The sequence below is a fragment of the Procambarus clarkii genome, chromosome 11 (assembly GCF_040958095.1).
Source record: "Procambarus clarkii isolate CNS0578487 chromosome 11, FALCON_Pclarkii_2.0, whole genome shotgun sequence".
Classification (NCBI taxonomy): Eukaryota; Metazoa; Arthropoda; class Malacostraca; order Decapoda; family Cambaridae; genus Procambarus; species Procambarus clarkii.
In genome coordinates this window covers 38,644,479-38,659,914 of record NC_091160.1, presented here as the reverse complement: position 1 = coordinate 38,659,914, position 15,436 = coordinate 38,644,479, and the positions used below count along the sequence as shown (strand labels likewise).

The following is a 15,436-nucleotide window of genomic DNA, read 5'->3' as shown; positions in this document are numbered from 1 at the left end:
GAAAATGTATATATGCTGGTTAGCTTTGTAATGTGTGGCTATGTCTGTGGTAGAATGTAATACAATAATAAAATAAAAACGAGATGCTGGGATGGGAACCCTGACTTAGTGCAACACAAGCCCCACAAGGACTAGGAACTTTGATCAGATAATGAGCCACCAGGACCCTGTTAAACCTCCAAAACCCAACCCAAACATCATCCCACAACATGTTAAGAGAACACAGCAGCCAAAACTGCAAGCTCGTAAACATCACGGGCCCGAGGGTAGATAGATCGTAGGCTAGCTAGGCTAAATGATACTGCAGACAACATAGGAAAAACAAGCTTTGGAACAGAAAACCAAGGAAACTGGAGCAGCAGTGTATCCACCGAAGCATAGTTGATGATGCAAAGGAAGCGATGAACTGCAGTGAGCAGACACCTCAAATGATGTATCCTCAGCCAGCCAAAGGTCTCCTCTGGAAGCCAACCATCTCGTTCTTATCCAGAAGAGGAAAAGCTGCAAATGAAGAAACTGACCACCTGGGCTGAAAGAATAGACCTCAAACCTCTGGAGGAGAGCATGAAGCTCCCCCACCCAACAACCAAAAGTGAGGGCCAACAAAAACAGTCTTCAGGAAAGTTATCCTGGACTGAAGGGGCAACAGAAAATTAAGGGAAGGAAGGCTCAGGAAAAGCACGAGACAGCCAGATATAAGACAATACACAAGATAACTTGTAAAATGGCATTGAATACTGAATGCCAACAAGAGCAGCTCCTCCAAAACTGACCAATAGGAGGTGACAGTATTAGGCATACAATACTGCTCAACAAACAAGACAAAAAGTACAAAACTACCAGCACAGACAAAGAAACACAATGAAGAGAGACAAAGAGGTAAAAGGAGTGTCAAAATACTTCCTACTGTTACTGCAATGAAAACTGTAGTTGGGATTCCAACAATTCAGCCTCCTGGTCACCATACAAATAGTGTTTGACCAGCATCAGAAAATCCATACATGTAACTGAACTGGGGTTAAGAGATAGAGATATCCCACTTCAACTAGTCTAGTCAAAAGTCATTCACCACGAGAGCCTCACAATCAGGTAATGGAGACACATAGGTGGAACACCTCTAATTCCACGCCGATAGAGGAACCAGAGGAACTAATACTACACACCTGGAGCCAAATCCTACACTTATCTTGAAAATAAGTGGGACTCAGTTACAAGTGATGACTCAAGGAGGCCTGAATTGAAGAACATCAGTAACAGAAGTGAAGCCAATATGAATTAAAGCTAGGCGCTCCTGTTAGTGCCGCCACCTACTGGTGGCCAGCCATAACTAATGGGGTTCAACCAAATTTCTGAATCTTATGTGGAGTCGTTTGGCTGCTTCAGCACTTAAATTTTTTTAACCTTACAATTGTCTGTATTGCTTCGCTGACTTTCTGGATGTTTTCTTGGTAAGGATGATGGTATAATTCCCTCTCCCTGTGTGTCTCTGTAAGGGGGACCAGGCTCTGGCTTTGGTTTCCAGTAGGCCATACATGACTTCTATGGCTGATGTGACTTTCAATAGGGGGAAGCTACCTTGGTGAACAAGCCACTGTTCGGTCCCCAGTCAAGAAAAATTGCAGTGTGTTATAAAAACACAAGACAGCATACAAATTAAAATAACTCAAGACTAAAATTGCCTGGAGGGTAAAAAATACTTTAGAAATCTGTAGTAGATATAATGATTAAACCCCTCAAGAGTACATCATATCTGTCTTCTTAAGGTTTATGGACTATACCTGATTCTGAGTGGCCCCTCTTCTTTCTTCAGTCACTTGTCGAGCAAACTGTCGAGCTTGATTCAGCAATGCTTGTTGTCCTAAGGTTGCCGGTGGAGGTTCAATAGGATCGGTACCTCTGTCAATCTATAAAATATTAATGAACTAAAATTATGAAACTGCATTAGTCTTTATGACTTCTTTTTCAAAAACTATAGCAACAGTCTGTAGAACATTGAGATAAAGACAACTTACCATTAACATCAACTTACCATTAAACTCAACAAAAATTATAAACTTTTAGGCAAATGACCTGTCACACCACAGCATTCTTAAGACCATTGTGTGATACTCAATATATAATCAATTTATGAATATTTTACAGATTCATTTATTTAAAGCGAACTTTCAGGTCCTGGTAAACTTGGAAGATATTCGACTGGAACTGACACTGCCTGACAAATAGGAATTTAGGGCGTAGCGAGAAGAATCAGGATGTAGAGAAGTGGCAAGTGGGGTTCAACAAGCATGGGTAATTGAACAACTACTTTTCCTGATTAATGTAAATGAGGTGGATCATGCATGTTAATGTTTGTAATTAATGTTAAACTGACAAGAAGACTAGGACTGTAAAATGTTACAGGAATCAGTTAACAAATGAGGACTGGAAGACGGAAGAGAAAACTAGAAAACCATTACAATTTACAAGTTAGGGAACTGTAAGAATCAAAAAGAGAATAGAACCTGGGAGTAGATTAAGTCATCCTTAATGGCAGAAATGCACATTAACAGAACATTAGAGAACATATGTAAGACTATCAAGCATAAGGATGGCTTTCAGGAATACAACCAGGGAGTCATCAGAATATTATACGCTCTTACTTCAATACACACACAAATCACATTAACAAATCAAAGAACAAATCCACTGGAGCCTTGATGAGGGGTTCTAACCTATGTGCTGTGTGTTCCCAGACGCACTCTAGTCAACTGTACCACGACATGGTCAAAAGAATTGCAACCTGGAGTCCTACTGCACCCACGAGGGTCCCTAAATCCTGTTAATGTGATTTCTCTGTACTGAAGTACTACTGGTAGTCATAGTCATAGGTGGTACTACTGGTTGACTGAGCAAGAGTGCATGGGGGACTCGAGTGAAACCTCGGTAAGGCTTCAGTGGAAGCCTGGGTGCAGAAGCACTCCAAGTTGCAATTCTTTTGACCATGTTGTGGTACAGTTGACTAGAGCGCGTCTGGGAACACCCCTCATCAAGGCTCCTGTAGATCTGTTCTTTGATATAGCACTGTTAATGTGATTATTGATATGTTACTCTACTCTCATTGTACCACAAGCAGTTACTTGCTCTTTTCTACCTTTCATTACTTGCAGTGTAGCATGTATATTTATGTATATCCTGATGTTTAAAGTGTGCAAATAATATACAGTATATCATTCTTTCAAAACTCAAATCTTAAAATCTACAGCTGTGGTTATCTTGAGGTTCTCTTGAGATGATTTCGGGGCTTTTTTAGTGTCCCTGCGGCCCGGTCCTTGACCAGGCCTCCACCCCCAGGAAGCAGCCCGTGACAGCTGACACCCAGGTACCTGTTTTACTGCTAGGTAACAGGGGCATAGGGTGAAAGAAACTCTGCCCATTGTTTCTCGCCGGCACCTGGGATCGAACCCAAGGACCACAGGATCACAAGTCCCGCGTGCTGTCTGCTCGGCCGACCGGCTCCCCATTTATTCCAAAAACGGCTCCCCCAAATGGACCACTCCCAGTGGTCCATTTATTCCCAGTATACTATTTATACCCCATGACATACTTCACACAGCTAATTCCTATCATTTCCACTCTCATAATTATTCTGTAACTCTATGGTATAATACTCATCTCTTTCTCTGTAGTTCCCAAAAATCTCCTATTTAATCCTTACTTCTGGCATCAAATGAAACTTATGCAATCACAAAAGCCACTTTGACCAAACCACACACTAGAAGGTGAAGGGACGACGATGTTTCGGTCCGTCCTGGACCATTCTCAAGTCACAATCGACTTGAGAATGGTCCAGGACGGGCCGAAACGTCATCGTAACTTCACCTTCTAGTGTGTGGTCTGGTCAAACTACTTCAGCCACGTTATTGTCACTCATCGCCTGCACAAAAGCCACCTTTATTTGCAAGAAAACCATTAATAAAGCAATTGTATTAGCAGTAGAGACATGTATTGCACCACATAATACATTTTACACCTAAAAGAAAATCTCAGCATTTAAAAATGACTCACTCTGCTTGCAGCTGCTCGAGACACATTACTGAAGGCTCTGCTGGTAAGAGCTTCATATCTTGACATGAGGTTGAGGTACTGGTTTGACAATTGATTGTAACGATGAGAGAGTTGCTGCTCTCTCTCCACTAATTCGGACTGAGAGAGAAATGGTCCACCGGTCGATCCCCCAAGTCTGCAGGAACCTTGTGTTGGTCGGTCGTGATGAGAGTTGGCAATGCCAGTAATCAACTTGTGGCCAAGAGGGTCAAACTTCACATACCTTTCATCAAGTACAAAAAAATTATATTAAGTTAAAAAAAAATACACAAATTTACAAATATTTTGTATACTAGTTTAATAATAGATATAAGGGAAAATATAATACAGCCCATTAATGTGGGATATAAGATAAGGATTATCATCATTATCAGTGTTCATCTACTACTTGAGGGTTAGTTCATCTCTCCCATTCCAACGCACTGCACCAGAAATTAAAAATAAAGACAAAATACAGATCGGATTGTTGTTCTTTTGTGTCTAGCTTTTCAATGCACTCATACTTAGGAAGTTGACTTTCTTACACGTATCATTAAACCAAGTCATTTAAACCAGGCATTACATTGTTCTTTCATTTGAAAGAGACAACGAGCTCGATGACCATTTTTCAGCACTGCCAAGGGAAAACTCTATTATGTCTTTCCCGAATTCTTTATCGTGTGGTATTGTGTCCCATGTTATTCCAGAGTGAAATTCTCTATTCCTTCATAACCTTCCCTTCAGTATGCCAGCCTTCTGTCTCCTGATCACCTTCCTAAACAGTTCATTCCTACTGTCACCAGACTCTCAAATGCCAGCAAATAGTGACTGCTCACTTGCGAGGGGAGCTCAAAGTTGACTTCCCTTGTATCGGATTCATTCTGAGTGAACATTAGCTCACGTTTGGCTGATTTATCATTACCTCTTATTTTTATGGGTTAGAAATTTCTAATTGCTACTTCCATTAGTTAGTTCTCCTTGTTGACCATCTGCAACCCCATAAGGTTCTCCATTCTCAAACATACCTTGCCGTGATTGACAGTACCCCACATGTTTAATAATCATGAGGTACTTCCTCGAGTGTCTTTTCTCACCTTTTATTTGTCGTATTCCTTAGATTATACCCCTGTGTGTGTTTGATCAACTATGTCCTAAGTTGTTATATCCGATACTCGAGCACTTGCTCATCTTTTGAAACACAGCTAGGTAATGGAGAGGTGATGACCATCTCAAGTCTTCACTGTCCTAAAGTTTTCTTCCCTGTTTGGTTCACATTTTGTTTCTCATTATTCTGTTTTTGTGTTTTTTTTTTTACTTTATGTTTTTAACTGGGCACTAACATGCAACTTCCTTTCATCGCCTGACATCAATCTAACTTGGCATCAAATTCATAATGTTTATGATTCGGTGCTATCTTTCTTACACAACTTTTTACGTTGTTCTTTAAAGAATGTAATACCTTCTATACCGTACTTTTCACAAGAGAAGAAGCAGCTGACCTTTCCATATTAGGTTTTATACTAACCTTTTCAGCAAGATAAGTTTTTATACTGTCCTTTACAACGTTAATATATTCTACAATGCCCTTTCAAATAGGTAATAGCTTAATACTACCCTTACCTATTATAATAACTTTTGCATTGTCCACCCCCCAAAAAATGATATGCTGCCCTATCACAGTACTGTAGGTAGTGGGTCCTTCCCACCAACATTTCTATCCCATCATTCCTAATCCTTGTCCCACACTTCTACAACCTCCTCACAACCCTCTCATACATTAATCGCTTCTACATCTTCACGTCAGCCAAACAGATTTATCCTAACACACACATCCCAAAATGCAATATTATAATATTTCATATTCTTGAAGCAGGCATACATGCAATCAATTTTCTTACCTTACTTTTTCTTTCTCATCTGCAGTACATATCTTTGCAAAAGGCTGAGGTTGGAACCAGTCCCAAAAATAAATCTCATTGAATGTTGCAATGACAAGAACTTGGTCAGTTGGATGAAAGGCCAAGGAGGCAATGACTGTGTTCTTCTCAGTAGTCCATACTTCACTGCCACCCTGTTCCAAAAATGCAAGTATAGTAAATACAAACAAAAATTAAGTTCCAGAAGCTATTCACTAATGCAATTGTTGGGCTGCATCAAGTTAAAAATATAAATCAAAATATAAACTGCATCGACTTAATTTGAGGTGGCGAGTAAATCTTATCCAACATGAACTGCATCAGCGTGAGAAGGGGTATTCACTCATTCATAATGTACTATGTACTATGAGTGAAGCCTACCAGTACTAACTATCCTGTACACATACGAGATACATTAAGTCACCGAGACAATCTGTTAGCTCAAAGGCTATACGCAATACGAATATCTAATGAGCAAGAAAAGTTGCCACGTACAGTACAGCATTTAAAAATATCAATTATATAAAGCTCATAGAAACTTCTTTTTCAAAATACTTAATATCTATGTTGGACTAAGGAACACTGGCCCCGACAGGTTAGGTCGGGGACAGGTTAGGTTAGTGACCTATCAGTCACTACAGGGATATGTGATTAGCTTTTTATGCCATGCCTCCTTGTCTTTTATACTTGGTCCACTTATTACATCTCTTTCATACTCAAAGTTTTATCATATTAGATCTTCAACTGGTGTATGAAAGTGGTTTCGACAGCTTCTTCTTTCAAGGCACTTCACTCGCCAGCCACCCATAAGAGGCACTAAAATATACTTATACTTTATCTCTACAACACAATAGAATATCCACCTTCCTCCAGTGTCCTTTTGACCTACCTTCTCTCAATTAAATTAGGCTTTTCTTGTCTGCCTTGTATATTTCCACCAGAATCTTATATCATATTCCCTCTGTTCCTTGTCTTCTCTAAGACTATAAGAGGGAATACCTTAATACCTTTAACCTGTTCTCAGTGCTGATCCGGTCAATTCTGGTAGTAATCTAGTTACAAACCTCTGTGCTTTCTCAAGTTTTCTTTTGTGTGTTTCCCCTGACATCATGGAGTTAGTGAAGAAATTTTGGTTCAGCAATCTTGAGGTTATCTTGAGATGATTTCGGGGTTTTAGTGTCCCCGCGGCCCGATCCTCAACCAGGCCTCCACCCCCAGGAAGCAGCCCGTGACAGCTGACTAACACCCAGGTACCTATTTTACTGCTAGGTAACAGGGGCATAGGGTGAAAGAAACTCTGCCCATTGTTTCTCGCCAGCGCCCGGGATCGAACCCGGGACCACAGGATCACAAGTCCAGTGTGCTGTCTGCTCGGCTGACCGGCAATATTTACTCACTATTGCTCAAGAGCTAGACGATACACAATGACGTAAAAAGCTTCTAAAATCATGGCTCACTAATGACAGGAACATTCCTTGCACCATCATACACAAGATTGTTAAAGTTTACAACCAATACACACATTTTCCAGATTCTAAATAATTAATTGCTTAAAACAATAAATTATATCTATAAGAAATAACTAATTAAAAAGGCTGTAAACATCAATAATATCAAGTGCCTGATAACAAGCTGCAGTATACTCCATATTTGTTTCATTTAGTGATCACTGCTCGAGCACTCGCACAAGAATACGTAATAAACAATACTGGCACCAGCATTTGTCATCTATTCTTTACTATTGTACACGAGTCTTACAATGGATTAAATTTTTAAATGCAGAAGCTGAACCAATAATGAGTACCTCGAGATGTTTAAAAGCTGGTCAAACCACTACAATCTTATGTTATCTCCTTAACGACTTGAATCCAAGACACGTTCACAAAGGTAACAGTGAGGCTGTACAACTAGTGACATTCAAGTGACATACAATATGAGATACATTAACATTCATCTAATTCTAAATTTAAAGCACTGTATGTAGAATAAATTCCACTCCAATATGATATACAAATTGATAAAAGGGTGAATCACCAACCTTAAGATCCCACACCCGGACTTCTCCTCCAAGGCAGCCTGAAGCTATAATCTCATTAGACGCAGGATGGAAGGCCACACACCAGGGGGTTCTAGGGTGACCCTCCAGGGTGCATATACAATGACCAGTCTTCACTTCACTCACATAAATGTTATGGTCTCCATGGGTTGAGGCAACTTTGGATCTATGTATAACAGAGAAAATGAAAAATGATTTCTAAAGTTTGCAAACACGATGCAGTACTCCTCTAAGGAGTACAGAATATTGTAAACAAAACTACAGTACTTTCCTGTGATCACTTTGCTTAAGAACATTCATTCATATACAGTACACACAGTAAAGTCAATGTCCTATGGACAAATTCTATTGCACTATGTTCCATGAACAAGAAACAAAACTAGTTTTAAACAGCAGTAATGAATATAAATAAGACTTACCCATCAGGACTAAACACCATCAAGAATGTAGACTTGGGTGCCCCGGGAAGTTGACATGACAACTGAGAATGCTGCCGATATACCAAGGTCTCTTCTGTCACGCGATGTAGTTGACTAATAGTTGCCCGTGGATACCTGGTTGGCACTTCCCTCCGGGCAAGAAGAACGGCCGTGGGCACTAGAAGTGGGTCTTGGTACCGTACTCCCCCTCCTGTCTCCCCCCCAACTTCTAGTTTCATATCTGTGTCTGGGTCATCCATCCTATATGGTAAAAAATGTGTAGTTCAGTACTATTATAAAAATAAAAAAAACTAATTACAAATCATCAGTATGAATTATAACGTCCACCCGTGACAACTAATTTATTGAGTATACCAAAGCCCACTTCTTCAGTGTGAAGGTGCTTAAAGATTACAGAGGGCAACACAGTCTAAGGCCCCCGGACACACCGCCCGAGGCCCCCGGACACACCGCCCGAGGCCCCCGGACACACCGCCCGAGGCCCCCGGACACACCGCCCGAGGCCCCCGGACACACCGCCCGAGGCCCCCGGACACACCGCCCGAGGCCCCCGGACACACCGCCCGAGGCCCCCGGACACACCGCCCGAGGCCCCTGGACACACCTCCTGATGCACCTCAACACACTAAACATTTAAATTTTTAGAATTGATTACTTACTAGAAAATTAAGCTATAGAGATAGCATTATTCCATGAATTTTATGTTATAATTGGAATATTTTCCAGCACAGGGAAACTGGAACAAGTGCCTGAGGGATCCACCCATGACTGGTCAACCCTTTCTGTCTCAACTGATATATAGCCATCAATTATTTTTAGGTAACAGTGTGATATTGAAGCTAGATGATTATTATTATTATTATTATTATTATTATTATTATTATTATTATTATTATTATTATTATAACTGGTATCATTATGTGCCAAAAAGGAGAGAAAAGAAAGGGAACTTGATGGATGACAAGGGCAGAAAAAAAGCTTTTATAAGTAAGCAAAACCTCTGGAAAAGCTATCAATCCACAAACACCACAGATTATTAGATATACAGTACTAAAGGGCATTAAATTCAGCCACCTAAGAATTCAGATCAGCCAAAAGAAACTAAAGAGAAAACTTGTAGTTTTCAAACAAAGAAAGACAGTCATTCTATGCCTATACAAGTCAAACCAGAACAAAAGACTTGGTAGGACCTTTAATAGATGAAACCAACCAAGTTATAATTGACGATAAAAAGGCACCTACACTCTAAATAAATACTTTACATCAGTGTTCACACGAGAAGGTTCAGACAACATCTCAATACCCACACAAAAGTCTCAAGCAGGTGAAGAAAATGAATTAAGGGATATTCCCATAACATGCTATATAATTAGGAAAAATACTGTATACAAATATCACCCCATATCATTTTGAAAAAAGCAGAAAGAGCTCAGCAGGAAATTACTCTGATCAGCCTGATCTCGCATCTCTGCAAGCTCATGACGAGAATCCTAAGGGAGGGAATCATTCACCATTTTATAGTGCACAAAACAGTAAAATTAGTGCAATATGGTTTTGTTAAAAATATATCCTGCCTTACAAACCTGCTCATATTTCTGGAAACAGTAACCAGCTATTCAGACAAGAGGACTTCCAGTAGATGACGTATACATGGATTTCTTTTTAGGACTTTTGATAAGGTATTGCCTGAAAGACTGGCAAGAAAATTACAAACACATGAAACAAATATTAGCATACTTGAATGAATAAAATAATGGTTAAAATAAAGAAAGCAAAGGGTCATCCTAAATGGAAATGACTGAAGAAATGTGGCGAGTGAGGGTACCACACTTCCAGATTGGGGCCCCAACTCTTATATGTCATATACATCAATGACATAGATGAAATATTACAAACCACATAATCAAATTTATGGACAACAGTAAGAGTAATGATAAGGAAATGAAAATTAATTGAGGCCTTACTAAGAGATTTACTCTACGTGAACTCCACAAATGGTCAGAAGACTGGCAAATGCCTCTTAATATCGATAAATGCAAGTGTTTGCATGTAGTGCATAACACTGCTTATCACAACTACCAAATGAACAGCCTTACCCTGCAGCAGACTGATGAAGAAAAAGATTCTTAGACTCAAAATCTACACATCATTGAAAGCTGCAGTACAAGTGGGAACTGAAGTAAAAATAAAGCCAACCAAACTCTAGGAATAGTCAAATGAACCTTTGACTTCAAAAGAAAAGAAGAAGCTATTCAATTGTATAAATCTCTGGTGTGCCCACATTTGAACTACTGTATCCAATAATTGAGAATTATCTTCAGAAGAACATGTCTGATTTGTAGAAAGTTCAATACTGGATAACAAAAATCATCCCAGAACTATGTCATGATGAAGGCCAAAGAACTAACAACATTGCAAACCAGACATGACAAGGTTGAGCTCATTGAAACTTAAATAATTCTGAGGAATTTGGAGGATACTGATCCAGACCAGTTCTACAAAAGGTCAAATATAACACATACAAAGAGCAATGGCTTTAAGCTCAACAAGCCAAGTTGTAGAACAGAAAACATGAGATTCTTTTTCACCCATAACATTTTAAACCCATGTACCGCCTGCCTGTCAAAGCTGTAAATACCAAAACATTAGCGTAGATTAAAATCAAGCTGGATAAATCATTAGAAAAATTGTATGATCACTGACAAGCTGCTGGCTTCCTGTCCTCATTGAGGCCATGAAGGAGGTGGTTTCCCCTCGGGCAAATACAGGTAAATTTTGGTTTTATGAATCTGCTTGCTGTACATTGCTGTACCACAGCATAAGGAAAGAAATTCAATTGCAGCCACTTCCTTCACTGAAGTACAAGGTTGCAATGCAGCAGATATTGAGGCAGTTTACAGCAGCAAATTAGTTAACCTAAATTTTGATACAGAATAATGCAAAAATGTAACCCTGCCAACAGCACTCGAAGCTTCAGAAATTTATGACAAAAAATTATAGGGAAGCTGGGATATAATTTCATAGCTCTTATCCTGTACATTTAACCAAATACCAGGGAAAACAAGCATGAAATATATAAACTTATGCCAAGTCTATGTTAACCTAATACTGTACAGGACTGTGTGAAGAGTATACAAGTACAGTGCACTGATCAAATACCTCCATTAGGCTAAGTTTGTTAGATTAGTTCAGTTACTTTCTATTTCTAAAAACTAAATAGGGCCTGATGGCAGGGGCTTTTGTATAGGCCCCAATAAGAATTATGGAACATTGGTTTTGCACTTTTAAGTACTGCATGTACTTAAATAACATTTACTGGGTGCAGTACCACTGTAGTTATCATAAGAAATGGGAATACAGAAAATGGTCAGCAGCTGTATCATCAATTTGTGTAATCACTATAATTAATATTGTCTACATGAAGAAAATACTTAAAATATGCCTGAAATTATAAAGCATCGTGAAAAATGAATCAGTCTTAGGAGCCAAATGCTTTGGGGCTAGATTCACGAGAGCACTTACGCAAGCACTTACGAACGTGTACATCTTTCCTCAATCTTTTGACGGCTTTGGTTACATTTATTAAACAGTTTACATGCATGAAAACTTCCCATTCAACTGTTGTTATTGTTAAAAACAGCCTCCTGGTGCTTCAGAGCTCATTAACTGTTTAATAATTGGAAACAAAGCCACCAAAGATTGAGAAAAGTTCGTAAGTGTTCTCGTGAATCTGGCCATCACTAATCCATCACTAATAAACAAAAATATCACTGGATATTTTTGAGGGTGGGGGGGGACCTATTCAGAGGTTAGGTTTATTGGAGCAGGCTTAACAACTTCCAACTCAACTAATAAATGATACTGGCTGCACATCTTATTTCAGACACTAATTTAATCACAAATGAAAACACAAATTTTACATAATTATAAAAATGGTACAGTACTTCCATGATCCGACAATTATGATAACATTATTTATTAGCAGTCCCAGTGGCATAGTGGTAACACACCCGCCCGGCGACTGTACGAGCGCTTTGGCCTGGGTTCGCATTCTAGCCGGGGAGGATTAACTAGGCGCCAATAGTTAACTGTAGCCTTTGTTCACCAAGTAGTGAATGGGCACCTGGTTGTTAAACGATTTGGCGGGTCTTATTCCGGGGAAAATTAGGATTAAGAACTTGCCCGAAACGCTATACGTGCTAGTGGCTGTACAAGAATGTAAGAACTCTTGTATTAAACAAAAAAAAATAACCAGAGTATGGTCACACTGGTTGGTTCAGAAATTGAAATTAAAAGTGAAGCAATAGTTTTTATTTTGTAACTTTTGTACACCCACATGATACAATGCTTCAAACATTATCATACCTTACCTTACATTTACCTTGTGTTGGCTCTGAAGATGAACATCCCTGCAGCCTGGTCTCTGACCATGCCTCCTAGTTGGTAGTCTGGTCAACCAGGCTGTTGGACACAGCTCCCTGTAGCCTTTAGTATCAATTGGAGGCGTTTCTCAAATTCTCTTTTGAACACCCTGAGAGGTCAGCTAGGTATGTCCTTTATGCTTAACACTTTCTGCGGATCAGGACTCCTCCCGGCGTCCTGTTTCGCCTACCCGCTCCCGCTAAGTGGACATAAATTTATGTCCTCTTTTAAAATATTTGTATAAAATTCAATTTTTATCCGATTTACTTTGGGTTTGTTTCAAACTGCGTGCCATGAGGCTCTCTTTCTCACCAATAGGTTGCATGGTACAATAAGTTCATGAAAAGTTCACAAACATAACAAAAGTAAAAACATTTCGTGTGTGTTTGACTCTCACTGATATGTTCCAGCGTTATTTTATATTTGGCGCTATTCTATCTTACGCTTTGTTGATCTTTTTTACATACGGGCTCATAGAACATTCTATTGCGAACACATTGACACAAAAATGAATGACGTACATAGAATAATAATGTCATGAGTGAAATAAGTATAAACTTTCAAAGCGCCGTGCGTCGTCCCGTCACCGATACCGGGTAACAATTTCACCACTTCCCACACTCTTGCAGGCGGGCCATAATCATTATTCTACGCTTATATTCATATCACCGTGTTGGGAATTTCATTGCGAGTCCATTGATACCAAAATTAACACTGTAGGACAAGTGTGGAGGTGATAACAATCCCAAGAGTAAAAACATTTTGTTGCTGTTGGGCGCTCACGGAGAGTCATCTTCGTAGTTATTTATTTGGTGCTGGTATCCCTATACGTTTCGTGACTTTTTTACTGATATTCTTCTAGAGAATTTTATTGCGAACACGTTGGTACCAAAATGAAATACGTAGCTCGAGAACTAAGGTCAGGAGAGTAAAAAGAGTATACACATTTTTGTTTTTACGCTTACGCGGCAAAACGCCGGGAGCACATACGTTTTTTTTTTTACCTTCGCCGGGAGGCTGAAAGTGTTAATAAAAGTGAGTATTAATGTCTTGGGCTCTTGATATTGATAGAATTCTCTCTCAGCATATTTATTGCACATCTGTATTTCAACATAGCTACTTTGCACTTCCTGCCATACCTCACAGTTGCGTGTGGAGTTATTTTAGTGTGCAGGTTTAGAACCAGTTCCTTTTATATTTTCAAGTGTAAATTATGTATTTCTCCCGCCAACACTCTAGAAATACAGATTTTAAAAATTTAAGCAGTCCCAATAATTTAGATGTTTTATTGAGTTGATTCTAGCAGTGAAAACCTTTGCACATTCTCCACGTCAATAATTTCTCCAGCTTTGAATAAGGTTGTTATTGTGCAACATTCCACCATGAGTGTCTTGAAAAGTATCTCACTGGTCTGGCATCTCTTGTTGGATTCATGTTTTGGGTTAAGATAGGTTTATAAATCAGAAGGCCTATGCAAACCACCTCGAGTCTATGTATGAAGTGACCTATATACTTGATAATCTTAGATGCTGCTCAATATATAAACAACATAAATATTATCCTTCACGAGATGAAAATAACTCTTAAGTGATGCATTAAGACAAGAGCACAAGCCGCAGGGCCGATGTGTTTCCTTGACGGCTGCTGGTCATACATCATTAACGACGCACGCCATGTCAAAACCCCACACAGGTGGCCACCCAGATATTACCTGTGGCCCCCAGAGTGTGGCCAGGAGGCTGGGAGTGTGGCCAGGGCACAGCCTCACCCCCGCACACCCTACACATCCCTCCACCCACCATGTAAACACACACAAGAACCTACCCACTCTCCTTATTCCTGGCCAACTACAGGTTTCATCCACCCCCCTCGTCAGCAACGAGGCTCTGGTGCACCCACGCCACCACCTCATTACCTCTACTATCCCAAAATACACGAAATATTGCATTTTACCCGTTCAAGTAGACGACGCCATTACTCCGCAAGCCATCGCCGTCCACTCCCTTGTTTATGTCAGCTGGCGTGACGTCACACGCGCGAGATTTAAAGTAATTAAATGCCACGAAATAATACATAATGTATTACACAATATAAACCAGTTACAGCGACCGCTGCATTATCATCCTAGAGTATATAATGGGAACAAAGGAGTTGGTTAGGCCAAGAAACACGCTGAGGAAGAAGAGAGATTACAAAAACCAAGCCAAGACAATCTACTATGAAAATAGAGGTAACATAAAAAAAAAAAAATGGTACACTATTTCTCGGATATTAGGATCAAACATTCCCTCCTTTCAATGAATGAATGATTCCCTCCCTTAGGATTCTCTCCATTAGCTTGCAGATTTGTGATATCAAGGTGACCGGAAGGTAGTTTTCTGTTAAAAGAAGAATCCTAAGGGAAGGAATCCATCTCACAGCGAGCATGGGTTTGTTAAAAAACAGATCCTGCCTTACAAACATGCTCACATTTTTTAAAACGGTAACAGCTACTCAGACAAATGACTTCCGGTGGATATAGTTTAAGAACATAAGAATGA

General features: G+C 39.7%; 1 protein-coding gene across 7 annotated transcripts in view; it reads right to left on the bottom strand.

Annotated features, from left to right (window-relative positions):
- LOC123758336 (uncharacterized) overlaps nucleotides 1-14,917 on the bottom strand; it is a 48,131-nt gene extending 33,214 nt beyond the window's left edge. For 3 of the 7 annotated variants that reach the window (XM_045742622.2, XM_045742625.2, XM_045742621.2), the window contains exons 1-7: nucleotides 14,850-14,865; nucleotides 10,058-10,168; nucleotides 8,454-8,714; nucleotides 8,017-8,200; nucleotides 5,961-6,133; nucleotides 4,045-4,306; nucleotides 1,779-1,904 (exon numbers count right to left, since the gene is read on the bottom strand). In XM_045742622.2, the coding sequence (XP_045598578.2) occupies nucleotides 1,779-1,904; nucleotides 4,045-4,306; nucleotides 5,961-6,133; nucleotides 8,017-8,200; nucleotides 8,454-8,714; nucleotides 10,058-10,065 (1,014 nt within the window). In that variant the 5' untranslated portion in view covers nucleotides 10,066-10,168; nucleotides 14,850-14,865. Of the gene's footprint in view, nucleotides 1-1,778; nucleotides 1,905-4,044; nucleotides 4,307-5,960; nucleotides 6,134-8,016; nucleotides 8,201-8,453; nucleotides 8,715-10,057; nucleotides 10,169-14,720; nucleotides 14,815-14,849 lie in introns of those variants that run through there. The other 4 variants (XM_069322643.1, XM_069322644.1, XM_069322641.1 and 1 more) reach the window with 2 other exon arrangements.
- Between the last annotated feature and the right edge of the window lie 519 nt (nucleotides 14,918-15,436).